Source organism: Neolamprologus multifasciatus, chromosome 17, assembly GCF_963576455.1.
Source record: "Neolamprologus multifasciatus chromosome 17, fNeoMul1.2, whole genome shotgun sequence".
Taxonomy (NCBI): domain Eukaryota; kingdom Metazoa; phylum Chordata; class Actinopteri; order Cichliformes; family Cichlidae; genus Neolamprologus; species Neolamprologus multifasciatus.
Window position 1 is genome coordinate 14520826 of NC_140455.1, and position 27414 is coordinate 14548239.

Below are 27414 nucleotides of genomic sequence, written 5' to 3' on the forward strand. Positions count from 1 at the left end.
ATGGATTTACAGACCAGTCTCTATAGCAACTGCATCCACTTGTATATCTGGTGAAATCTAAGGCAACGTGGATGTACTACAGAGGCACTTTAGGCTGATCCATAGTAGTATTTAGGTGGATATTTAAATTTAAAGAAAAAAATCATAATAAGGAGAAATAATGTCAATATTGTATGTGTATGTTAAATTATCTGTTATAGTGATTTCCAAACACCCTGAAACTTGAAGATACCAAATAAATACAGGGCCAGTATTTTAAGCTTATGTCGGGGAGATCAGTGTGATTTTTGCTTCCCACCTTGTTTGTTTTTTTTCTTGAGACCTGGAACGTACGTGAAGTACTTTGAGTCAATTTCTGTTGTTTAAATGTGCTACAGGATATAAATAAAATATATGTGACAATCAACACAAAAAGATTCAGACATTTTTCATAGTGCATATTTTTCATCCCCCCCCCCCCCCCAAACAGATGAAAACAAATGAGTGGACTACATACTGAACACAATAGTATTTATCCTATCGTGCTAGTATTGACCTGATGCCAATACAAGCATTGGTTTAGATACTATCGACATTTGGAACGATCCACCCACCCCCAGTGCTCATACTTCGAGGAGCCGGTTACATCACTCTGATCTAAGGGAACCCTCACATACTTGCGGACACCTTAAATACAACTTTTCTAAGTGGAGCTTCGTCCCTCAGAAACAACATCTGGCCAAGTTGCACTTTCAGTAGACAGCAGGAATATCTTCCCTGCAGTTACACTACTTCAGAAAAAACATGCTACATGAGGTGTTTATCTTTGGTATAAATGACAAGCTGCTAACAAAAGGTTTAACAAAAAAAAGTAACACCATTAGCACTGAACCTGTATTCTGCAAATGTATATTTGAATCAATTGCACTCAAACACTTCATCCATTTTCTTCTTGGAAAGAAGAGCAGAAATGAGGAAATGTGTTCTTTATGGCCCTTATAATCACACATAACGCTCATATGAACCCCATCCCAAATGCATTGTTCCTTCATATCAGATTAATTTACAGAAATTTCTTCACTTATAAAATTGTTCTAAATTCTTTTTTTTTAATAATTTAAGAGTTGTAGTGTTTAAAAAAAGCCCTGTCCAAGTCACTGAGTGGAGAAGACATTTTGGTTTAGCCACTTTGCAGCTGAAATCAAGACTAATTTATTCATATAAATAATCATGCTATCATGCATATTTATAGGAGGGAAGCTGAGGAGGCTTCCCATCTGTCACGTGTTCGCGTTTAAATATAATGGATACTGACTGGTATCAGAAGTGGAAGTCGTTCTATATAGAAGTGACAACTACTGGAATATTTAATCTTCTTTGGAGATCCCGCTGGGGTAATGCTGCACAGGTTCCTCCACCTCAATCACCTCCACCACCAGGTCACGGATCTCCTTGACACAGTCCAGAGGCCGTGCTTGGCCAGGACTGGAAGGTGTCTCCTCTTGAACGGGTTCACTAGACAGAGATGCTGTCATTTTCTCCACCTCCTCTGCTTCCACCGCTATAATGGCTCCAGTTCCGCTCTTCACCTCTGTCTCGACTGGCATTGGCACCTTGTCACTTGCTGTTATGTCCTCAGTAGCATCTCCTGAACCCACTGGTGACTTCCTGATGTTAGCTTCGCCCTCCAAAATGTCTGAGGATGTTGACACGTCATCTGTGGACTCAACATCTGAGGGATGAGACTCGCTTCCCACTGACACAGCCAGAGAGCTCGTCTCTGAGAAAGCAACTGGTTCTGCGTCCCCTACGTTCTCACTGAGGACTATTCCTCCTAGTGCTTCACCACTAGGTGGAGCCTCGACCATGATTTCTGGGTTCTCACACTGTGTCTTTGCTTCAGTATTGGCAGGCAAGGATTCAGTTCCTTCTGCTGAAGGGTTAGAAGCATTGAGAGATTCTGCCTGCTTTGGTGCTTCTGTTGTTGTTATACTTCCTACAGCAGTGGGAGGTTCTGCTTCTTGTGGAGCATCTGCGCTGTTCGTTTCAGGCTCAGCAGCTGTCTTAGTTTCTTCTGTTTTGACAGAAATCACATCTTCATGCATCACAATCGCTGGAACTGCTGCTGCTGTATCATTTGTAGAGCTCTCTGACATGTTCTCTATTAAATCCGGGCTGTTGAGGTTACTATTGCTTCCTGCTTCTTCCGCAGCAGTTTGGATGACATCTTCTGCTTTAAGTGCTGGTAGGTCTGATTCCTGACTGCCAGAGGAACTAGTACCAACCCCTGTTTCAACCTTCCCCAGAGGTGTCTCACCCACTATCATGTCCTTTAAGGCCTCACTCTGAAGCTGGTCTTTCCCTTCCTCCTGCTGTTCTTGCTTCTGGGAGCTGGCGAAGACATCATTAGAAGCAAGTGGAGAAGGCTGGGGCTCTAAAGAAGGTTTATTGAGGGAAGCCAGTGTCATGGCTGGGCTGCCAGGAATAGATGCTGGCAAGGAAGAGAGGCTAGACTGACTGTTCAGGTCTCGCTTGTCTGTGAACAAGTTGTACTTCTTTAGGTTGGCTGCCTCCTTCACCACTGCAGAAGGACAGAACAAACAGGAGGATAGATTAGACATAACTCTTCACCTGTGTCTGGGGAAAGGCTGTGTGTTGCTAAGTTGCCATTATTAGTCTTTTTGTACCTTTAGTGACTTCCTTGTCCAGAATTTGCAGAAGGATGTTTTCATAAACATTGTCAACATGAACGAAGCTTGAATGGTCACTATAGATGGTCTGTTCAAGACCCTGAAGCTCCTGTATAGAGGGACAAAGACAAAAGTGTCAGGCTTTGTTGAGGGATATGTGTGTTACACCAGCGATCCCCAACCCCCGGGCCTCGTACCGGGCCGCGAGAGTTGAGGCTCAGGTGTGAAATGTGTGGTTTTCAGGGGTTTTATCAGTTTTTTTTCAGTTTTCAGCGTTATTTTGTTATCGTTTTGATTGTTAACTCGCTTTTCATGGGTCTTTTCACGTGTGTTATGAATAAATCTTCTTTTTTTTGGTACCGGTACTAGTTTTATTTTGTTGTATTTATCTGCGACACATTAAAGGCCGGTCCGTGAAAATATTGTCGGGCATAAACTGGTCCGTGGCGCAAGGGCCTGATATCCACTTACAGGGACATTATACTGCCTTTATTCTATCAAAATTTAAAGCGAATGTCCTCGTAAGTATATCTAATTTTTCTCAGAGACAAAAATCATGTTAAAATAAATAAATAAATAAATAAAATAAAATAAAAAAAATCACATAATTCTTTGTTTTTACATTCATCAGGTCCCAATCAGCCCAAATAGCAAAGAGAAATTTAAAATGCATGCCATGGAAGAGTGCGGGTCTTTAAATTTTCATTAAATCAAAATACAAGAGAACGTGATAAATTTCCTTGAAAATTTTATTTGAAAGACACATAAACTTTACAGGGTATTCCCTATAAATTGCTAATGCTGCTCAGTCATATGCTAACTGTTAAGCCAATGTATGTCCCACCTGCCAATGGGACACAAATGTCAATATAAGAGCAGTAAATTTAGGTCAGAGTAATGAGTAATATCACAAACTGACCACCTCCAAAATTGGCAGTTTGCTATACCTGTATGGACCAACAGCCATTATGGGGACAAATTCCCGTCCCCATGAGTTTGAAGGGATTTTTGAGACCCAAAATGTGGTTTTAGTGTCAAGGTTACAATTAAGTTACTGTTAGGTTTAGCCTAAGGATTAGAGTTGGGCATTAATTTTTGATGTTTAGGGTTAGGGTAAGCATTATGTCAATTGGATGTCCCCGGGGTTAGGGGTATGGTTAGGGTTAAAATAAGCTAGGGTTGATAAAGCAACTACTATTAATTGTAGAGTTATGGTAGGAACAGATGTGCTGGAATGTAATGTCCATAGAAAGACATTATGCTGTGTGTGTGAGAAAGACAGAGCCCTCACAGTTTTGCAGGTAGACACCAGGCTCTTCTTGATGAAGGGCAGAGTGATGGAAACCAGAGCTTCCTGGAAGATTCTCTTCCTCACCGTGCTGCTGTCATAGTCGTATTTCTGCAAGAAGATGGAATAAAACCAGTCAGTGCATCTGGAGGAGAGTTTATTAGTTTTAGATAAAAAGGACCTATTCTGATTGTTATCTCTTACAAGCATTTGGCCTACAGTTCTGATGACATTTCTGTATACAAGTGAACATTTCATATTAGGGGGTAGATGTGAACCTCACCTACACCTGGTTACAATTTTCTCATGTCTTAACTAGAAACTTGGGAACTCTAGTTTAGTTTTAGATGACAAACTGACCTTGAGCACTATGTGTTTGACCTTCTCAGTGGCAGAGCTGGCGTTGTCTGGGTTGTCCTGGATGGCTTTGTAGAGCAGCTGCTCGAAGGTAAAAGCTGCATTGTCAATCAGCTAAAATGAAGAAGCAGAGAATTAAATTGGACTTAACACTCACAATATGTTATGAGATATATATATATTTTTTGCTATCACTGTAAACTATAAAAACTTAATCCAAATTTTCTGGAGCTAATCTAAGGAGCTTGGAAAGAAAAGTTGCTTGAAGACGTTTCACCTCTCATCTGAGGGGCCAGGTTTCACAATGAGCTCACCCAAAACCCTGGCAGATTGTGACCCACACCCGTTTTCACACCTTGGCTCATGTGATTAGGTAGAGGATCATCAGGGCGTCCTTTTGTCCCTCTTTTGGGGGGAAACTCCCACTGGGTTTAAATCTGGGACTCTCCACCATTTGACCTTAGAACTGAAGAAGCTTCTCGGATGAGAGGTGAAACGTCTTCAAGCAACTTAAAGAAGTTCAGACGCTTTTCTTTCCAAGCTCCTTAGATTACGATGACCTGGATGACTGAGAGCCTTCACAGACATATTTCTGGAGATAGTTTTCTGGCATCTTCTGGTTTAATCAAGGGTAAGTAGCAAAGTTAAAGCAATTTAAGAAACAACCTTTCTGCTTTTTGTTTCTACTTTGTTTACTGCCACTCAACAGGAGTGAACTCACATTTAGCTAATTATCCAGTTGATTTGACAAAATCAACAGTTTTTTTTCTAATAAGAAAAGTGAAGCTCATATTACGAATCACTAGCAATCATAAACTACACTAAGTAAATAAACTATCACCAGTGTTTCATAAAATGCTGATTCACAAACGAGTTGTGAAATCCTTACACTCACTCCATCTCAGTAGAAATAACCTCTCAGAAGGAGGGAAAGGGAATTCAAATAAATCGCCATGTGAATGACAGCATGAAGCTGTACCTGCTGCAAATCGATCTGAGCACTGTGCATCACTCCTGTGGTGTCAGAGAATCCAAACCTCGCCTGCAAGTGCTGCAGTTTAACCTGCAGGGAGCCGATCTTCTCATAGCAGTTCAGCAGGTTCGGTTTTGCCATGGCGTCGAGAGACTGAGAGACGAAGAGAGAAGAAGACAGAATAGAAAATAATTAGATTAATAGACAAGGTTTGTCTGTTCACTTTCACAAGGTATGAAAGTGAGTGCAAATGGTCACTTTGTGTTAGCCATGCAACAGACTGGTGACCTGTCCAGCACGTATCAGGCTTAATATCTGATAGGTCACCAACACCTTATGTAGAGGTTAATTTGGGCTTGAGGAAACATCTAGTTTCTGAAAAAATCCCCTGTATTAAAGCAAAAGTCTACTCCTAACCTTAGTTAATTCTTTCCTGTGAATGTTATAAAGTTGAAGGTTTAAAATGAGATGAATCAGCCCAACCAAAAGTAATTCTCTGGAGTGTAACAGGTTTGTTGCGTTATATCAGAAAAAAACCAAACAAGTGAAATTCCAATCAACCTGTTTCAGCTGTTCGTTACCACATCCCTGCTTGATGTCCTGATACACTTGGTCCATCATGTTTTCACTTAGTTGCCGTCCTTCCTGGAACCCAGCGCTGATTGGCTCCATCAGCTCCTCCAGGACTGAACCTAGGTACGGCTGGACAGAGTCGGAACACAGCTTCTCAGCTGGCTCTGACACTTTGGCTGGAGAAAAAAAAAAATACATTTGAGAAAACAGCCCAAGTCCGTCACTTTGTATTCCCTATACGAAGCTGCACTTCATTAGATCATTACATGGAGAGGAATGCAACACATCATTCTGTTTCTGAATGTTCTAAGTAACAAGGCTATCAGATAGATGAGAATACCTCGGATTTTTTCCTCGAGCTGCCTTCTTGAGTTGAGGATCTGGTCCATGTCGGAGTGAATCAGCACTTCTTGCTGCCGAACAGACACCCGACATTCCTCCTTCAATGCTGATAGCCCCTCAAACATGTCCTCCTGGACCAGGATATATACTGCCTCCACCATCTGAGAGAAGGTAGCAAATTCATGAAAAAGATGGGCTTTTTAAAAAAGAAAAATGACTTCCAAGAGTGCAGAAAAGAACCTGGAGACTTCATGAATAATGTATTAGTGCACGGCTTTTTCAGATATAACCCTGAAAAACAGACTTCCATTCATTTTTCCTTTCAACAGCTGGGAAATGAAATCATATATTTCTTAGAAACTGCATCAGTTGCAAACATAAATGACTCACAGCAAACCAAACTCTCTTCTTCTCAGTCTTTTTGGCTTTGAGGCCAGGCAGCATGTCTTTCTCCAGAGACGGCAGCAGCTGCTCCATCACCATGTTGGCCATCACCTAGAGTTAACGGACATAGAAAATATCTCAGGTTTGTCTCATCATCATCCAAACGAGGCCAGAATAAACTTTTATAAACCCTCAGGTTTTACTAGTAAGACAGGATTTCAATATTTTTTAAAAAAAATGAAAAAAAAAAACAAAAAACAAAAGCAAACAAAGCAACAAAAACACACCATTTATATATCGATATATATACACATAAAAAGAGTGTTCTCTGGAATATTTCTCAAACCTATGTCAGGAAAAATGTCCAACAAACCCCGAGTTTAGAAATTAACTCTGAGCTGATTAACTCTGAGAATATTAGCTAGTTACTTCAATCAACTCTGAGTATATTCAAAGAGTTCAGCACGTACATGAGTAGAGAAAGGAAGCCATCGTGAATGGAGCTCCAATAACACACGTTGCTCTGTGGCAACAGGTAAATAAAGAGCAAAGCCTCCATTATAATCTGAGGGATACTGATTCATGGGAGTGTGGACGTTTTAATTAGCTTAAAATATTTATTTATTTTCGTTTGGTCATCATTTACCCCATTGGTACTTTAATTTAATGAAGATAAACTGTATATAAACTGTATCTGTATGTATACTGTAAGGCCTGATAGCCCGATGTCTTTGTGTGCAGACCCACTCAGACTGATTTAGCTGATTTTCAGTGGAAAAAAATATAAATTTTCTGTGAATTTCAGACTCTGTGCCTTGTAAAAGACGGTTTGACAACATTTAAATTTACACTGTTCTTGAATATACTCCAGTGGGTCCAGCAAGTGTTTGTGTTTTACGCATGTTTAGTTTGTTGTTATAGCAGAGGACAAATTCCTTCTATAATGCTAAGAGGAAGACTCGCTTGGATTGGAGACTGTTACGAAAATGTCATGTGGGTAAAGGCATAGTGTATGCTCACTGCCCCAAATTATTATATCTCTTTCTAATAGTCTGTGCTAGTGGCTTAATATATAATGGGAAAAGTACGGGGACAAAGAATCATCATTGCCGGTAGCCTCTTTCAAGGTCCACATGGTGAGACAAATTGCCATTTATTTTAATTAGAGTAATAGGAGACTGATGGAATGATTTCACACCTCTGATTATACAGACATCAAAGCCAAGACAGTATTCCTCCAAAAAAACTGAATCAAAGCCCTTTTAAGTTTCAAGGCTAAAAACTATTGATTCTTCAGAGGAATTTTGCATGTGGTCAGTGAGATTCCTAACATAAGCCAATGTGTGTGTTTTATAAGAAGCCTGTTTGATCTACATCTATAAGGTAGAATAGACAGAATGCCTTTTGTTGCCACTATACACACGTACATGTCCAGGGGTGCGTTACACAGCTAATAAGTCAACCTAGCTATCCTAGCTTTCCTGTACTATCCTTTATCCGTTTAATTTTCATTTTGTAAATGTATTTACATGTATTAATTATGTAGCCATTTTACTATTTATACTTAAGTAAATATTCATCCTCACTATTACTATGTTGGGAGAAATAACTGTTGCTAAGAAAAATAAAGAAAAGAGACATACCCTTGCATCACTTCCTATCAGCATGTCCGAGGCTTCGTATTTGCCTTTGTCCTGCCTGTAAAGCTGAATAGCTTTAAGGAAGGCCTGAACTTCACAAGTCTTTTTCTTCAGGAAGTCTGACAGAGGGAAGAGAAAAAAAGTCAGACATGCAGGGAACTTTGAGAAAATGAATTCACTGTCAAAACATTGGGCCATTGTGCTCGCTTGTTTTATCTTAATCATTTATTCATCAGTTGATTTTAACAGTACTTCACTGATCGCACACAGCAGATATTTATCTTTCATCTTGATGCTCAGACGACAAAATCGTCACACGACAGTCTTTGTGGCACAACGGCCAGTCATAATCCTCTGTGTTTTGTAATCCGGCGCACTGCGCAATGGCTGCCACAGCTGGGTAGAAGACACGAGTGTATGATCATGTTGGTTTTTACCACCATTTTAATGATCTTGCGTGGGTTCTCTCTGGGTACTTCGGCTTCCTTCCACAGTCCAGAGACATGCAGTTAGTGGGGATAGGTTAACTGGATACTCTAAATTACCCATAGGTGTGAATGCAGCAGCTTCCTGCAGCTTAACTGCGGGTGTAAATACAAGCGACCGTGAGACGAGGTTGTGGAGCTGAGCGAAGCGACCATTGTGGCGGGTATACTGTGGCCACTCTGTCACCGCTCAATACTCCATCCACAACCCATTCAGCCTGCCATTATTATTCATCTTTTCTCTGACTACAGTCCACAAGCTGCTGGGTTAATGTTAACAGATGGCTCATGTGACTATCAGAGAACTGCTAGTTTAATGGATAATGTTAACATGTGTACTGGCAGAGTTAACATTTAAAATATGTAATTAACACTTCAGTCTTGTTGAAACAGGAACTTTACTGATCTCTCTGAAAGTCTTCATAAAGGGTTGTTCGGTGTTATGAACATTAACTACTCACACTATTAGTAAGAGGAGGAACTGTGTGCCTGAGGAGGTAAGGACATCCTTTTCTGTAGCATCTTACCTTGGTTCTGGTGTCTGATGCAGTCTGATAGGATGGAAATGAAGGTAGCCTGTGTGGCCTGTTGTTTGAAGCAGAAATAGGAGTCCCTTCTGTAGGGCAAACGCAGGTAAACTGGAAACTGTCCCGGCATCCCTGCCATAGGTGGAGCAAAGTCCTCTTTTGCACCTGAAAAAGAAAAGAGTAGATGAAAGTCTACATGTGCTGCTAGTGAGCAGCTGTCAAATGGCCAGAACCATTTATTCTTTAACTTTGTTGTGCACTAAAAATTAGATAATGGTAGCAGGCTAGACAAGATTACTTTGATTATAGAAACATGATGTAGGAGAAGGTAATGGATAATAGGTATTAAACAGGATGATACTGCAGTATATTTCTAACTAAGCAGCTCTTTCTATTTCGCTTGATAATACTTTCCTTAACAAATACCATGCATTTTGGGATCAACTTGAAAGAAAGGCAGATATGAAATGTAAAAGTGAGATCAGAGGTCAAATGTGAACGATATTAGAAAGCAATCTTTAATGTGATTTTATCATATCTTAGATGTTGCCATTACAAAGGCAGTATCGTTTTAAGCATAATTTTAAAGACAAACATTTTATGAAGGTTTGACCGTCTTAAACATTGAACCTTTGATCTCTTCTTAATGTGATATAATGTAATGCGATATTTATAATTTTCTTATCGTTCCCTACATGCCTACAGACAATATTGCCAAAAGCATTTGCCTGTTTGCCTTCTCATACATATGAACTTGAGAAACAGACCATTGTTAATCCAGAGGGTTTAATGTGATGTCGACACCCTTTGCAGCTACAACAGCTTCAACTCTTCTGGGAAGCGCCTTCCACAAAGTTTAGGAGTGCGTTTATTTAATTTTTGATGATTCTTCTAGAGGCACATTTGTGAGATCAGACACTGGTGTTGGACAAGGTCTCCGTTTCTATTCATCCCACAAGTGTTAAAGTTCTTTATGAACCTTGTTTTGTACACTGGAAAATAGTTGTATTGGAACAGGAAAGGGCCATCCCAAAGTTGGGCACCCTCCAAACCCAGATTCGTCCCATGGATTACCAGACAGAAATGCGTGACTCTAGAAATATGTTGTTGATCATGAAGTACTGTACAGGCAACATCCATTGAAAAATACAAATGAAACACATGCAAACAGAGAACATCACATTTACAGGGGGACAATAAAATGAACATCATATATATATTTGAGCTTTTCATACGTAATAGTAAGGTGTTAGAGGCTGTTCTACTATTAAACCCAAAGCAACTGACTTTTTCCAGTTAAAGAAAGGTCTAAGATAAAGCCTATGATGTCATCACGAGCCAAAACTATGGTTTTATTACAGAAATGACAGCGAAAGGTAGAGAAAAGCATTGGCTGTGAGTAGAGCAATGTGGAAAATGAACCCATCACACATTTACACATTATTCTTACTAAAATATAAAGCGTAATATAAACTTTCATCATTCAGCTTGCTTTTTAAATATACTAACTAATTGCTATAGCATTAACATTAATATTAACAGTGGAAGAAAGGGCATTATTTGATATTCTACATTTGGCTTTTCCAAATTTGTCAAAGATTTTTAATAAAAATTCAGCTAACGTTACCAACACTGATATTACTCCTAACAAGGTGGCTTTAAAGAGAGAGTAGCTAATACTAATGGCAGTTTAAGGGAAGGGTTATTTTGAACTGCCAGTTATCGGGAGTTAATTTAGAAGAAGAGATTTGAAGACAGGAGACAGACACGACCATAGTCCCCTTTATAGCACATATAAACGTATCGTGCAATGCCTACATATAGTTTAGACGATATTAAATTGAAAATGTTCTCTACTGGAATTCAATGTCTTCTAAAATTACTGTCTGATGCTTGCTTTGTTGTGTGATAGAGGAAATTTGCAAAGCTTTATTAAGAGCCCAGTACCATAAGGCGATGTCATAAAAGTGTAAGTGAATCTAATGACTCTTAAACCATATGTTAATCCAGTGGTTCCCAAATTTTTTCTGCTAGGCTTCCCTTTGTTTTACAAACACATCCTCACACAACCATAGTTTGTTTCCAAACTCAAACATTTCGTAAACAATTAAACAAATACAAGTAAACTGCAATAAATCACAGGCAATAATAAAATACACTACTAATTCTTTTACGCTACATCCACACCTACACGGGTATTTTTGAAAACGCAGCTGTTTCTATGCGTTTGGGCCTTTCGGCCACACGTAAACGGTGTTTCGAATCACCGACAATGGAGACCCCTTTTTTGCGTTTACGTGTGGACGAGGAATTCGTCACGCAACGTCAAAGGTATGTGCCCTTTTTCACGTCACGCTGTGCGCCACGTTATTGTGACAAAAAAATAAAGAACAATAGTTGTATTAGGTGTTTTACTCACAGCTTTCATCAGGAAAACATTTATCCACAACAGCCATGTACGCCTCTTCTGCCGTCAGAACCTTGCCCCCTGTAGGCAGGAGCTTGTGGCATGGAGGAGCTCCTTTAACAAAGGTCTGAAGAAAGAAGACACAGAATGAATAAGAGGGGCCCCTTATGTAGATGCCTTTGATTTGCTGACATCACTTTCACAGACTCACCTCAACGCTGTCGTGACACTCCAGGCAGTAGTTGGCTCTCACCACCACATACCTCTCCCGCCACTTCCTGGTGTCATCAAAGTAAAAGACACTTTCCTCATATAGCACTTCACCCTCCTCTGGAGCCGCCTGGTGAACACGAACACGTGCATGAAAATTTGCACCTGCTCGTCTTTGAGTTGATTATAAACTCAGTTTGCATATCAGAACATATCAGAGTTGAGCCTCCAGGCTATTGTGGACGGCATGATGAACTTTAACCGTTTCTGCTTTTAAAATAATTCATTAAAATGTGTTTCTTACTTTGTTGTAGCCGGCTGCCAGGTCAATTTTAAAATGCAGGATGTGATCAGGTCAATCTTTCACAGTGAATGCTCTGTTTTTTATACCTTCCTTATTTTAGTATAGCTTTTCCAAAATGCAGCTATTCTACAATTATTAAATTGTTTAGAGGTTATCGTGTTGTATTCTCTATTTATTAGTAGGTGGTGAAATACAGATTTACCTTGACAATCCTCTTTTCCAGTCTCATTGACAGAAGTGCTTAAAGCACACATGTTTAGTGCTCTATATAAAGAGTGCTTTTACCACTCACAGTGATTGGCCAGATGCTGCAAGCACCACCCCTTTCATGTGAACACACAGGGGAAACCTCTGTGTGTTTATTATTGATTCAGCTTGGGTGAAAAGTTGCTAAGATAAGGTTTGTACGAAGCACATGTATCATGGATTTTAGCTGTTACATTTCTCCAGTACATTTTAAAAGACATACCCTGTGTTTGAGCAGCTGTGTGATCTTCTGTTTGTGCTGCTCCACATCATCTTCTACCTGAGAGAACTGAGCCACAGAGAACTGTTTCCTGTAGTACGGGCTGAACTCTTCCAGCACAGCCTCGGCCTGGCCTGCAACAATACAGAAGAAAGGCCGCGTTTTTAATACATTGCTTTTGAAGCTTAGAAAAGCACATATTGTTGGGGATGGGTGGTGAAAACTGAACACTGAAACTGTGAATGGATGGTGGTCAGATTACAGACAGACTAACAAAGAGACTGAAATGCAAACCAGGAAGTTTAGACCAAGGGGAAAGCTGTAGAGCTGCACTTAGTGTGAATGTTATTTTGTTAGTTATTATTAGAGTTATTTTGCAATACCAAAAATACAAAAATTAGTCTACAGCAGCATGAAGATCAATTGTGAAGACCAAAGGAAATGAGATAAGAGAGCCACAATTTGTCAGTGTGAAACAAAATACTGTAAAACCCGTATGGACCCATAACCCGGTGTTTTAAAGATCTTTAAAGTTAAAGATCACCTTTCGCTCTCCTGCATTTTATAAACTATAAAATATGTGTGTGTGTTCATAAACACATAGTTTTACGGTTAATGTACATACAGAAAACGGGTTAATGTTATGACTTTATTTTATTAGACTAAAAAGATTTAAAATCATGACTTGCCCTTCTGGAGCAGGAAAAAATTAACAGCAACAGAAGTAGGTTAATATGTAAAACTACATTACTGGTAATAGATAACCTATAAATAATGAATACATCACTGCAATAGCTGTGAATATGAGGTTAGAATGTTTAGCTAAATTATCATGAATTTTCTATTATTCAAGACCCACTTTAGTATCTACTGGTCTTGAAAAAAAATGTTAAAATAAGTAAAGAGAATGATGACGGCTTACAAGAAGTCAAGGAAAAGGTTAAATTCTAACGCTAATGACACTTGATCGATAAACTGCAGACACATTTATCCCTGCTTCAATACTACAAGCCAAATTAAAAACATCTTAACTGGTGAAACAGTTCAACCACTTCAAAAAAAAAAAAACAACATTGTGTAAAATGGGCCGTGCTTGACTAACAAAACAAAACACATGAAGTGCGAGTTGAAATTGCCATATCTGATTCAAACTTTTCCAGATGCCTTTTAGGAAATATTGAAGAAAAATGGCTCTTCTTTCTGCTTATTTTCAGTGTCTTTCACTGTCCTCTAACATAGTATTCCAGTCTTAATACATACCAGATGGTATCTTGCTGTACCTGACCCGTATAATTCTCCTATAATTAGGTGACTGAGGTTGTTGTTAGTAGCTCTCGAGACTATATGAGTCATCTCTATCCAGATTACAATTGGCACATCAGACTCCATGACCTGTCACCAATAATCGTCAACCAGAACCCCTTTCTCTTTCTGCTTTTCTTAGTCCTTTCTGTTGTCAGCCGTACTGTTGCCAACACAGAGAGAAAAGAAACCTCTCAGATTTCTCTCCATTCTTATTAAATCAGGTCAGACGCCTTGTGTGAAGGGATCCTGATTCCTAAGGGGGGGGGGGGAATAAAATTGAGCTCACCAATTCTTTCCACTGTTGCTTGCCTTTGCAAACCAAATCACACCACCAGAGAGATGAGGAGGGGTAGGGATGCGTTAAATGTGTATTTATGCTCCCCCAAATGTTCAGTATCCCCAATTCCCAGTGATACATCATTCACTTAGTGGACGAGCAGGGACAAATATTTGGCTGCTGTTTATTGTGTCTCCCAGTATAGGTATGCTAATGCTGGGGTTAATGCCTCTGCCATTATGCCTGCATTCTGCCTTCAGACTAGTATGGAACTGGAGCTCTGTTACACTGTATTAACGCACTGAAGAACAGAGCACTCACGGAGCAGAGTTGGGAAGTGAAGTATGTGTTTGTGTAGCATTGTCCAAGGCAAAAGCACTTACTAATGTAGCTATTAATTTATGCATTTTTCACAGACTCTTATTGGAATCATAATGGAAAATAATATAGTATAGTAGCCTTAATGGCCTTCATGTACTGGCTACAGCATATAATGGCTGTAATTTCATAATGGTTTATGGAACATTTCCATTCAACCCATGTCAAATTATCTACTTGATACTGACTCACAATCAGCTAAAACTGTGCTAGCATCCAAACTGAGGGTTAAAAACCTTTAAGGGGACAACAAGACCTAATTGTGGATTGAGGAAGGAAAAGAACAAAGAAAAAGTGGCGCAGTCGTAGTAGTAGTAGTTTGTCATAGTCAGAAGTACTCGGAAGCTAGGAGAAAGGGAAAGAGAAAGGTGGCAAAGGTGAAGGCTAGTGAGTTCTAAGGAAGGCTTGAAGGAAGAGTGGGACAAAATTCCACCCAGTGTGCACTAGGAGTGACAGGTGGGTTGGGATAACATCAAGTATCAGGCTCTGAGCCCATTCTTGCTTGCAGTGGTGACAGACAGGTCTATATGGACGACTTGCAGTACACACTGTGATTTGTAGTGAGAGTATGGAGCACAATATATGTGTGAATGACAGGAAGGCAGGTGTAAGGTAAACGTGAGGTCAACCATTCAAAGCAACAGACAGTCCGCAAGAGACGTGCAGAAAAGAGTACAAGCAAGGTGAGGAGTGGGTGGAAATGAATGTCACGGTCATTTATGACAGAAGAATACGTCGAGAATGAAGACTTCAGAGAAGTTCACGTATGTTGTGAATAAAATAAAGGATAATGGAGTGTATTTTAATGGACTATTGTGTCACTAGGTACTGATAAGGAGGATGTAGTGGAGGAGGACATGGAAAACGGTTGGTGTGACAGAACAGGATGCTAGCAATATGGTGAGATTGAGGAAAATCATCCACTGTAGCAATGCCTAAAAGGAGCAGCCGAAAGATGAAGACAACAACTATGAAACATTTAAATACCCTTGATCTAAAGTTGAGTAAAATTCCTTTCTGTAAAACAGTTTACATGGCCAGACACTTTCCATCACGGCAAAAACAGACGATGATGTAATGATGTAAACTGCTGGCTGTTCTGCTTCAAGAGAACATAGAGGAAAAGGTGAGATGATTTGGACATGTGCATACGAGGGATAGTGGATATACTGGACAAAATGTTGAAGATGGAAAACAGGAAGACCTCAGAGAAGTTCATGTATGTAGTGAATAAAACAAAGGTGAATGGTGTTTTAATGGATTATTGTGTCACTAAGTACTAAAACATAAGCTGTGAATCATTTAGTAGCTGGTTTCACCTTATTGATGCAGATGTGTGTGGGCGGGGATCCTCTGCACTGCAGCTACAAACAAGGAAATACCCCTACTAACTTATATATACACACTTAAAGGCACACTTATTCTGGCTGCCAGCTCTCTAAGCTTTCTGTTAGAATACGTTTAACAATAAAAAAAATAAAAAATTATTTTCGTAGTCTCAGTGGAACCTCTTCACAAGGTTATCTCAAATAGTCTCTGACGAGACTGAGCTAAGTGTCTGTGATGTCAACCTTCAACTCAAATCTGCTGCTGTTTATGCAAAATGTCTGCAGCCACTATTTGGTTAATGTATTCTCTTTTTCAGGTTAAGTGATCATGCAAACACAGAAAGGTGCCTTTAGCACCTTTTCATAAATCACTGATTTAAATAAATAAATACATGATAACAACTAAGGTCATGGCTTGCTGTATGATACATCCTTTCCAAGACAGGATGTATCTTTTTGTTTAGGAAAATTCTGATTCAGACGTGTGACCATGTGTTAACGTCTGTACAATTTATGGCTGCTGCTAGCAAGTTTGCTAGTGTTAGCATGTAGCTTAGCTGGGCTTCCTTTCAATCAACTTTCAACTTATTGCTCCAAAATACAAAACAAAAAAAATTATTGACACAGTGTGTTGCTAGCTGTCACAAAAATTCCCTTATGAAGTGAGACACACAGAGGAGCGAGTTCTAATGCATTTATTTTCACTCACAGTGAACGTCTATGCGAGTGCTTGTCAGAGCAATCCTGTTGGGCCTTTTTATACATTTCTCCCAACGTTATCCTGGGAACAGATATGTGTGTGTCGCTCTTACAAAGAAACAATTCAGCCACATGTTGTGCTACATGATGCTAACGATGCTTTGGATAACAGATAGCAGAAGAGTCAGAGATACAAGGACTTTGAGAAAGACTGATTAGCAGGACAGGGAAACGGAGTCTGTTATTGTTAAGCTGTCCCTTACTGAATGAAATGCACTTATCACATTGCCACAGTAATTAAGAAATGATTAGAAAATTGTTCTACTTTATTTCAGTCTACTGTTAAGCCTTTTACACTGCTGGAATTGTAGCTACTAGAACAAAGAACACACACCAAGTATACTTGTTCAACCATTTAATTAATTTAACCACAATCTACCTACAGATCTGCTTTTTATTCACTATTTTATTATCATCTGATAATGTCTCTGTTTGATTCCTCTGAGTGCCACGTACTCCAATCTGCCTTGAAGAAGAGTCACGTGATCCACGAAATGCCCCTTTTAGATTGGCTAGATTCTGACAACACAATCCTTTTTATGTGAACATGTAAGGGAAAACCTGGGTTTACCGTAACAAGCTGATAACCATCTTTGTGTGGACAATGTTAGGGTAAGTGAATCCTGACAACAACAACATACCATAGGCATGTATGCTGTACTTGCTTTGTAGTACAGAGCCAAAGATTTATAATAACTAATGATTCAATGCAGGATTCGGGGTCACCTGATCCAGCCCTGATAAAGAAAGTGTTTGACATTAGGCAGGAGCTAACAAGCCATGTGATAAGAGACAATGATAGTGAGTGACAAACAGAGGTAACTGCATGCCTGGAGATGCTGGGGCTAAAAATGTTATAGCCATGGGCTGTCTACAGCTGACAGGGAAAATGTTGGACCAGATGCAAGATAACATTACTGAAATGTACCCAGAGCTAAAATTAGCATTTTTGCATTGTATTATACATGAGACCTATCGAGAGCTAACTTGAATAGGGGCTTCAAGAAGGCCAAACACTGGTATAAGGGTATATGTTTTGATTAATATCATCTTATGTGTCGATTTAATTCCTGTTATGTTTCTGGAGAATTTCTAGTTCTTAGGCTTTGGTTCCCGTGCTTCCTCTGTTCTCCATGTCTGTGTCTGTCATGTGCTTGTTTTGTTTTGACATTCCCTGTTCTGCGTTCTGTTTCTGTCCTCATGTTTTCTCTGTGCCCGTCCTGGTTCCACGTCTCCTGTCTAGTCATCCCCGTCTTTATGTTCCCTCAGTATCGTGTCAGCTTGTGCCTCTGAGTCTGTAAGTCGGTGTGTTTCCTGTTTTACTTTGAAGGTCCGTGTCTTAAGTCAATGCATTCAGTTTTGCTTCCCTTGTCTCGTCCTGCCTGATTAGTCCCAGTCCCGTTTCCCGTTTCCTGATTACTCCGCCGTGTATTTTAGTCCTCTGTCATCCCATGCTTGTTGTCAGAATACATTCAGAATGTATTTCTTTTAATACCGGTCTGTTCTGTGTAGGGTTAACAGACCTAATTTATTAGTGTGAGCTCATTTAACGTATGTTCACTACTAACTCCCATGACTAGTTTTTTTTCCTTTTACAGGCAATCAAATGTTAACAAAATTACTTTTGGGTATAGTGACCCTTTAGGTTAGAGTACCTATATGTAGAGGAGGGGTCCAGGCCTCATCCAACACCCAGAAAACTCTCTAAAGTAGAAAAACAAACAAAAAAACTCCATTTACAGTATAAGAATTACTTTAAAGAATCAAAATGAACAGTTTCTGCATCCGTGAGAAAAGGAAAATAGCAGCAGCTCCTCCTCTCAATGCCATCCTAATGCAATATAATACAAATGCATGTTCAAACAACATGTTCTCACTCCCACAGCGCAACATTTTACGCTAGGTGACAAATCGCCTGTATATTATGCTTCCGGGCACCCAACACGTCCCTATATACGAGATCGGAAGAATTAGGAAACATGAGAACCGTTTGGAATGAATCTACACATGTACGTTCGTTTTACTTAAATTGCTTTGGAAAACGCTTTCTAACGTCATTAAAGTGCTGGTTAAGGTTAGGGATAAGCTTAGGGTTAAAGCTGGAATACATGTCCGGAAAGTGTATTACCCCAGGAGCGTCATTCTACTGGATTCCTTACATTACCTGGCGCATAGCATAAGAATGTGGACGGTCACCTTTCGCGTTCCTCAGGATCCCCTCGGGACTTGACAAATCATCATTATATCAAATCACAATTAAAAACCAAATGCACCTATATTTGGTCACATAAGTCAAAACTCAAATCTAGTGTATTGTAGATTCAGCCTGTATCAGTATCTTTGTACTCAGTAGTAATCCATCCATCTCAGGAATTATTCCATGTCTGCAAGCCTATGCTGGTTTCAGGTACCCGTTACAGATTTCTGTGAGAATTCTTGCAGACATTAAAATATACTTAAAAGGTCTATGACTCCAGCAAATCCAACAGTCTTCTTAATGAATCCCTTTCTTTTAATAATGACTCTTCTGTTTGCTGATGGAAAGACAAGCTCAGGCCACTTTTGATTTGTGTGTTTATTAAAGGTGACACACAAAAGCACAAATGTGTTTCTGTTGTCAGACTCGGTAGAAACTGATGACACTGCAATGAAATATGTGAACAGGTGCAGTGCAGTAGGTGTTGTGCGTTACACCACTTACACTTGTTGCATGTTAACAAGAATATGAAACCCAAAGGATCTCACCTAAGTCTATAATCTGGATTATCCTATAAGTAAAACAACCATTATGAACAGAATAATCTTTAATTGTTTGCAAAGGAATTCACTTACTAGCTCAAAAAACAAACAAACAAACATCAGGGAACACTACAACCCAAAAGGAATGTAGACAACAGTCACTGCAATGCAATCCAGTTTCTTACCTGAACAATATCTTGGTATGTGAACTATGAGTATGTGCAGGGGAGTGTTGCAGGATTTCAACTGCAAGTCCTAGTTTCACAGGAAAGACCTGCTCTTCCACTTCCACTTCATGTCACAGGATAATCATGGACTAGATTATTCATTCAGTTTCATGCAGATGCTTCCAAGTTAATGCAACTGTTCAGAAATGTCCTCTCTTGAAATTCTTTGAATATTTTCTGAGTCTGTTTCTGCAGCAACAAGTAAACTCAAAACAAAAACACTAAAAATGAGACATCCTGAGTCAGAGTAAAAACTTTTCCTGCAGTCTTTTATGGCAAAAGTCTGTTTTATAAGTAAGGCAACATGAAAATAGTTTTGTGGCTTGCCAAAATAAACTGAAGGGCCCCAGTATGGTACAAACTTCACAGTACCAGACCAGAAAGCTGTCCATAGTCTGACTGCACAGAAGCAAGTGTTTGGTAGTGAGAAGTTTTATATAAATTTAAAAAAAAAAAAGTATTTTACAAAATATATGTTTTAACAATCATGAAAGCGAGATAACCCGACTGACACTTTCACTGTTTTTTTTTTTTTTTCAGTAATATTGCAAATACAGCATCAAAGAAAAAGTACTATTTTGATATACTTGTACACTTCCGTTCCTGTTGGGAATACCTCCAAGTTTTCCCTATTTTCCTTCTTTAGGAATGCCTTTTTGAAAGCAACCCTTTGATTAAGATAATTTCTGATGACATTTCGGCAAACAGAAGATGTATCGACTGAAGGGCCAAATGCATCTTTAAGGTCTTATGACTTTTCCTGTTACTTAAAGATATGGGTTAAGATACTATTCAACTGCTATAGATATGTTTTAGGCCTTCCACTTGTTATTTTGTGAGGCATCGATAGGACGAGGCATAAAAACATTTATACAGTTTCTGTACCAGCGACTGAATACATATAAATTGACAATGACAATGCAACACATATTGTGCTGTAATTTTAGAGATGTGCTTTATTCTGTTTGACACATAAAGCATTCCATCCTCAAAAGATTCAGGGAAAACTTGTCTTTTTAAAAAAAAAAAAAAACCATGGTATCTGATCAGCAATCAGGGAATTCTACTGGTCATCTCTAGATTTGTACTCAGTATACACTCACAACTAGGATACCTGTGGAAAAAAACTGATTGGTGCATCCCTATGTATGATTTTTTTTTTTTTTTACATGTTTTTAAAATGGTTTTTAGAACACTGAACATGACCTCTGAGACGATTACTGGGATTGTTATTAAGATGACATGACGGTGTATAAGAGGAGAATGCCAGAAAGAAGGTCTTTCAGAGGTAAAGTTGGAGAGAGGTTCATTTACAGTTTACCAGGTTTACAGTTTACCGTCTAGTGGAAAAATCCCAAAGTTCTTCCAGGACAACAAATAACCCAAAAGGTGAAAACTAATGGAAAAAACTGGAATGTGACTCTGTGACTGTTTGAAACATTAACATGTCAGCTCACGTCATGCATGTTTTTACGTGCATTCATGTAAACATGTAAACCCACATGAGCAAATGGACAAGCATCAAGTTTGTAGTTACAACTCATGGCTTTTACCAAGTCAGACTTCAGTAAACTAGTGCTTTACAAACATGTTTAAGAAACAAGTATAGTTAATAGTAAATACTGGGAGCATTGTGCTAAGAGGAACAACACTAAATTGAAGTCCAGTGTCTGCACTGAAAGTTTGGCAAGTCAGGAAATACCTGAAACAGTAACTCGCTGAAAGGCAGAAAAAAAACAATGGCCCATAGAGACAAAGGCAGAGTGAGTGGAGAGGAAGACGGCTCGAGCGCATGCGTGTGGGTGTCTTTGACAGAAATACAAGTATTGTGAGAACACACACAGAGAAATGAAAATACGCCGCAGCAACACAGTGCAGTACGTCAACTTGTACTCTACTTTTCACCGCTGTATGTAGAGCTGTCAGAAGTATCATGCTATAATGACTGAAATGTACAACTGTATGAGTATAATTCATGAGGATAACTGGTTTGCTCATTGCCTGTTTTTGTAGAACAATAAAAAATATAAAATCATTTGCATGTTTACAAAAGCTAATTAACTTAAATAAATTAATGATAGAAAATACTTCATTGATCATTTGTGGCTATAATGTTACTTGTGTTTAAGAAATAAAACACAAGTAACATTGGGAGCCACGTTAATAATATTTTAATGTGCAGCAGAGAAGCTTTGGAATCCCTGTGGTTTAAGAATTATTTGAGAAATGTAGTCGTTCAGGTGCTGTCAAATAAAGTTACCAATAAAATTAAACATGGCAGCAATAGTTAGTGCCAACAAGTGCCAATGTTACTCCATTCCACCCATAGCTGAAAGGTTTTACTGCACTAAGAAATGCCACTCTCATTAGAGATGTTCTCTCTATCAGCCTTACATAACCTGAGAAATTGCTACAGATGGCTGACACTCATCATAAGCTCTTCTTGCATTTCAGCAAGTTTTATGGCTTGTAGAGCCAGTTTAACAGTTGCATGCCATCGTGACTTGATTACGTAAAGTAAAAAATAAAGGTCTTGACAGCTCTTTTGCCCACAGTCCTTATGTTTACACTCACAACAGCCTTAAACAGACTTCCCTTGCAACTTCATCGACAAAATACTAACTTCTGTCTGTGCTTCAACTTCCCTGATTGAAAAGTAATATATAAATATACACTGTCGCTGTTTATTATTACTATTATTAAGTATCACACATAAACTTGTGGAAAGAATAAACAAGTAGTTTATGAATGCAGGTCATTTAACAAGCTTGTTGGTGTTATCAGATAACCATCAGCTAACAAGCTTGTGTTGACCTCCGGCTCCAAAACCACAGCAGCTGCCAAAATGCTAATGTTGAGACGTCAGAATGTGGAGCTCAGAACCACCTGTGCCATCGCCATCTTTCATGTACAGTGCTCATTTGAGATTTAAATGAGCAGAAGCAGCACCAATGCAAACTCTATACACATCTTCATCAGTAGATGCAGGGTGGATTCATGCTGACGATCCTCACTCATGACTAAAGTTGAGTAAGTAACCAAGAGACAGTTTTTACAGTGAAAGACGTCCCACCCTCGAAATCTAAAGAGTACAACCCAAAGAATGCTTCGACCTACACCCGTTTCCACACCTTGGCTCGTGTGATTAAGTAGAGGATCAATAGGAGGACCATTGTCCCTCTTGGAGGGAAACTCCCACAGGGCTTAAATCTGGGACTCTCCACCATTTGACCCTAGAACTGAAGAAGCCTCTCGGATGAGACGTGAAACGTCTTCAAGCAACTTAAGGAAGTCCACATGCTTTTTTCTTTCCAAGCTCCTTAGACTTTGTGCTTTTAGTTTTTGTTCACTTGAGGATCAGAGGCTATGACCAGCATATAATGTCAAATCATATATAGTGTTCCAAGGTCATTTGGTGGAAACAATACAAACTATGAAAACAGTAGTTAGTTGTTGGTCAGTTGTTCGGAGTAAACAACAGGTGGGTTTCCAGCTGAGAGCCTGAGCAGCAGCAGTTTCCTCTCTTTGTACAGAGCAATGCATTCAGATCCAAAGGGTGGAAAAGTCCCACAGTTTCTCTCAGCTCTCTGAATATCTGAGGGATTGTGTAATGGCAGCTGGAGGCAGAGTGACACAGCATGAAGGATGGCAGGCTTACAGCAAAAACAGACTCTCCACAACAAATGTCAATGAAAGCCCCCTTAACTGCCACAATAAACCTTTATTACAGCTAATATAAAGTCCCAAATTATTTGTTACATATATGATTATTCGCCAACATTTGGCCAAATGACATATTTTGCTAATTAAGCAGATACCGACACTTCAGAACACACAAATTAAAGCATGCATAGCATATCTTAATAACAGCAGCACAGCCTCTCCTCTGGTGTAGTTCATATACAGGCAGTTTGATCATCACTGAGGACTACGTTTTTCAAGTTTAGGTTTGTTGCTGAGGAAGGAACAACAACACACACACATACACAGCTACAGTATATGGACAAAAATATTGGGCCACCTACACATTACACCTCCAGGAGCTGCTTGGCAATAAAAACCCACACCATGAACCTACCGGTGCCTCAGCACTCGACAGTCCTGCTCTGTAACATTACGTGGTCAGCGACTTTGTGAAAGAGTTGGTTCCTAATTGCTTCCATTAGGCAGTAATACCACTTACAGTGGCCCGTGAAATGTCTAGTTGGGTATTACAGTACCGTGCTCTAATTTAGTGAGCTCTTCAGAATGATCCACTCTTTCAGAAACGCTAGGCAGACTGCATGTCTACGTGCTCGATTGTATACATTTGTGGCAATGGGTCTGAAAACACCTGAATTCAAAAATTAACAGGTGCAGCCCACTACTTTTGTCCATATAGTTTATGTGTCAGAATGTGCAGAGAGCCTTGAAAATAAGCAGCTATTTTACTGAAATATATCTCATCTGTTAAAGTGCAAAGATTGATAAATTCAACTATATTTATAATTGACATGAACAAGTGAAAAAGCTGATAACTGTCATACTGAAAAGACACAAAAGCACCCTGATATCAGACAGAACTGTCACGTAAATATGCCTGCATGTCTCCTGACACAGCAGCAGTAATGTTAGATGTGAAAAGTTGATCATTTTTTGAAAGCAATGCCAGCAATCAGAATGCAGGAAGCAAAGTTTCTGATGCTCAGTTTCTTGCAGACTCTCTGCTCTAAGCTCAAGTGAAGCATATGGTACCTGATGACAATGTTAACCCTGAAATATTTTACTATAGAGAAAATTACGGGTAAATTTATATCTAAGCACTGTAATGCTTGGAAATATTAACATTTGCAGTGTATTATGAAGTCCACAAAACTACCCCTCAGACTCCTAATAGATGCAGTTTTCAGTTTTTAGTAGGTCCCTAATTAAATAAAGGCTTAAGTTCAGTGACTTTTCCCCAAAATGAGGTCTGGAGAGATTTTCTTCCATGCTGGTTACAATTACTATGCACAAAGTTACGCACCAATGTGATTGCATCAGAGAGCTGCAGACTATGCTTGTACATGAACGTAAGTAGGTAAAATATTTGATGTAATGGAATTTTCCTATACATTTGTATTCAGGGTTTTTCAAGAGATTTGTCTCTGCCTTATAGTATTATAGCTCAAAGTATTGGATGAAGCCTAGCAGACTCCTGGGACACCTGTGAATCAATGCAGGGCCTAGATGACCTATAATTTTTGCCTCTGCATTTGCTTGTTTTTTCAGCTTTAGAGGTTGTATCTTGGTCAACTGTCAGAAAACACAAATTCAAAGAGAATCAATTTTGTAAACACAAGACTAAGAAAAGCAGCATATCGTTAAATATAACAGGTTGCAAGAGTGTGGAACGTGGCACGACTTTTCTTCAAAAACAGATTCATCTGCAGCTGATCAACTCAAATTTTCAAGTCTGATTAACACTACAAAAAAAATAATGAAAGATTGCTGCCCCCCCCACCCCCCCAAAAAATAAAAATAAACATAATAAAACCGAATTCATTTCATTGCTAAACATTTGATATTTCTAAGGCCACAAACATTCAAGCCCCCTTTATCCTGTGTGATTCTGGGGCATGTGGGATGTAAGGTCTGGGGTTTTTCTGAGGGGCGGGGTCACATAATGAGTCAGTATTCCTTCTCTACTCCCCTTTTTATAACTCCAATGTGTTAACATGCAGCACCAAGCAACACAGCCCTCTGCTAACAGTTTAACAACAAGAAGACATGATACAGAGTTAGAAATATGTTCAGACACAGTCAGAAAAAGGTCAAATTACATCAGTCAGAAAAACTGCTAGTGAGTGTCAAGGGACGGAGCTCCATCAAAACTGGACCTTTGTCAGCTCATGAATCATACTCTGTGTACTGCAGTAGGATCACTTCATCTAACCCAACCTTGGAAACTACTCACCAAATTGCCACGCTCTACCCTGTACACACATTTCACAGCTACATAACGATAGACAAGAATGCTCTGGCCATGAGAAATAGATCTAGAGTGTCACTGATTTTGACTGTTTTAAGCCTCCCCTCAGTAGCAGCCAGGAAAATCTGACAAGGCAAACGTGAAAGCACACGCTTCACCCCGAGACTGAGTGTACAAACAGCTTGTACAGACCATAAGCATAAACTCCAGAAGATAGAAAGTTCCCAGGGGATGTCATTAAATGAAGGTCTGAACACTGGCTTCCTAACATACAGAGCATTTCCACTCTGAAACTATTAAGAACGGCAACAAAAATAAACACAGACAGCCCCAGCTGAACCCATTTTACAGCTGAGTACTGCAAACTGGTATCAGGTCCAAAATCAGTCCAAATGTTGTCACAGCATGGTGTCTTCTGGTATGCCTGTTAATCGGGAAATAGAGTGGGGCTGATTTAATAGCCGACTCCCCACATTGCATGTTGAAGTGGGCATGAAAAATCCAACTTGCCCTGAGTGCATTCATTTAAGTGTGTGTGAGACAAGGCACTTACTCATGGAATAAAGGGTTGTATGAATGTGTGTGTGACTAAGCGAACAAAGCTATTCTAAAAAGCACTCTGAAATTGCTCAGTTGGCTTTGAAAAGCACTATAAGTACCAGTCCCTCTGAAATAAACCATATTTGTGGTTAAAAAAAACTTGAATTATGAAGCTCAGATTCGCTTTAATAAAAAAAAAACAAAAAACAAAAAAAAAACCTCCTTACAGCAGCCTGTATGATGAAGAAAGCATGAGGGGAAAATGCTGCATGAACGATTGCCTTCAAATCAGATTTCACTATTTATGCAACACACGGGAAGCACAGCTGCGGTGAATCCTGGAACACTAACATCACCACATGTGCACCTGTCTGCTGTGCACTCATACACACAATAAAAGACATGTAACATTAGTCCACACCCCTGGACACGCCCAAAAGAAAGAGAGAAAAAAAGAAAGTTCGAGCGCTCTGATTTTCCTTTTTCCTAGCAGTACTGGAAATACTGGAGTGACCTCCATGAGCCCCCCAGACTAACCAGGCGGAAGTAATAAATGCATGAACTAATGTTTTGCCGTGAGAAATACATGTAAAGTGTCACCCCCCCACCCCCCCTCCAGAGAGCTTATTGGGAGAGGGACAAAATGCCTGGTTAAAGATAACCAGGCATAACCAGACGGACAGCTTTGCGAGTAGCCTGATACTCGGCTCTCTGGAAAATCGACGGGAACTGTTTCCCACTCTAACCTGACTCACATTTTCACGTAAAGAAAGCTCAAACTGGCATTACAATTCATATTAAAATCGCGCTTCTTATATTTATGCGCAAACTAACAGCTTCAAGCGCCTCGACTCCAAACACTGTGATGTGAAACGTCGCTCTAAACCCGACAGAAACAGCCCACTTTCTTCGTCGGTGCTCAATGAAACGCACTGAGGAGTGCTTTGCGCCCTCGTTGCGTCGCTCACCCAACGCATACCAAAATTTCAACCTCAAACTTTCTCGGTTATTTAATTTTTTTTACCTTTAATGTACTTGGATTTGTTTTCATCCAACAGGCTGGACGCGGAACCCCCCATGATGCTTCTGACAGGAGACGATCCGCAGGTAGTGTTCTGCACTCAGGTACTTACACCGTCTCATCAGCTTGCAGGGCGTGCTCTCCTCCTCCTCCTGCCAGTGTGTCATTCAGTAACGCCCCGCCACTTAGGCCAGCCCCAATAGCGCCTGTGGTCTTCCTAATCATCCACCGTGACTTGTTGAATCACAGCTGTAAAAAGCTCTAT

General features: G+C 39.6%; 1 protein-coding gene across 2 annotated transcripts; it reads right to left on the reverse strand.

Annotated features, from left to right (window-relative positions):
• Window positions 1-27411, reverse strand: LOC146499090 (protein Niban 1-like). 2 transcript variants are annotated; one of them, XM_085137681.1, is made up of 14 exons: window positions 27262-27411; window positions 12629-12759; window positions 11857-11985; window positions 11658-11772; window positions 9239-9403; window positions 8230-8345; window positions 6593-6697; window positions 6201-6363; window positions 5849-6036; window positions 5294-5440; window positions 4318-4428; window positions 3961-4068; window positions 2667-2778; window positions 1-2560 (listed from the first exon to the last, which is right to left on the reverse strand). In XM_085137681.1, the coding sequence occupies exons 1-14, from the start codon at window positions 27314-27316 to the stop codon at window positions 1347-1349; spliced, it is 2859 nt and encodes a 952-aa protein (XP_084993807.1). In that variant the 5' UTR covers window positions 27317-27411; the 3' UTR covers window positions 1-1346. The 2 variants fall into 2 exon arrangements, with proteins under 2 accessions (XP_084993807.1, XP_084993806.1); XM_085137680.1 differs by having other exon boundaries at window positions 27153-27315.
• Between the last annotated feature and the right edge of the window lie 3 nt (window positions 27412-27414).

Coding starts and splice junctions, on each gene's coding strand:
- LOC146499090 (XM_085137681.1), bottom strand. CDS start 27,316: ATGACACACTGGCAGGAGGAGGAGGAGAGCACGCCCTGCAAGCTGATG. Junction 11,986..12,628: donor CACAGCTGCTCAAACACAGG/GTATGTCTTTTA, acceptor CGTGTTCACCAG/GCGGCTCCAGAGGAGGGTGA. Junction 8,346..9,238: donor CATCAGACACCAGAACCAAG/GTAAGATGCTAC, acceptor TCCCTCTGTCAG/ACTTCCTGAAGAAAAAGACT.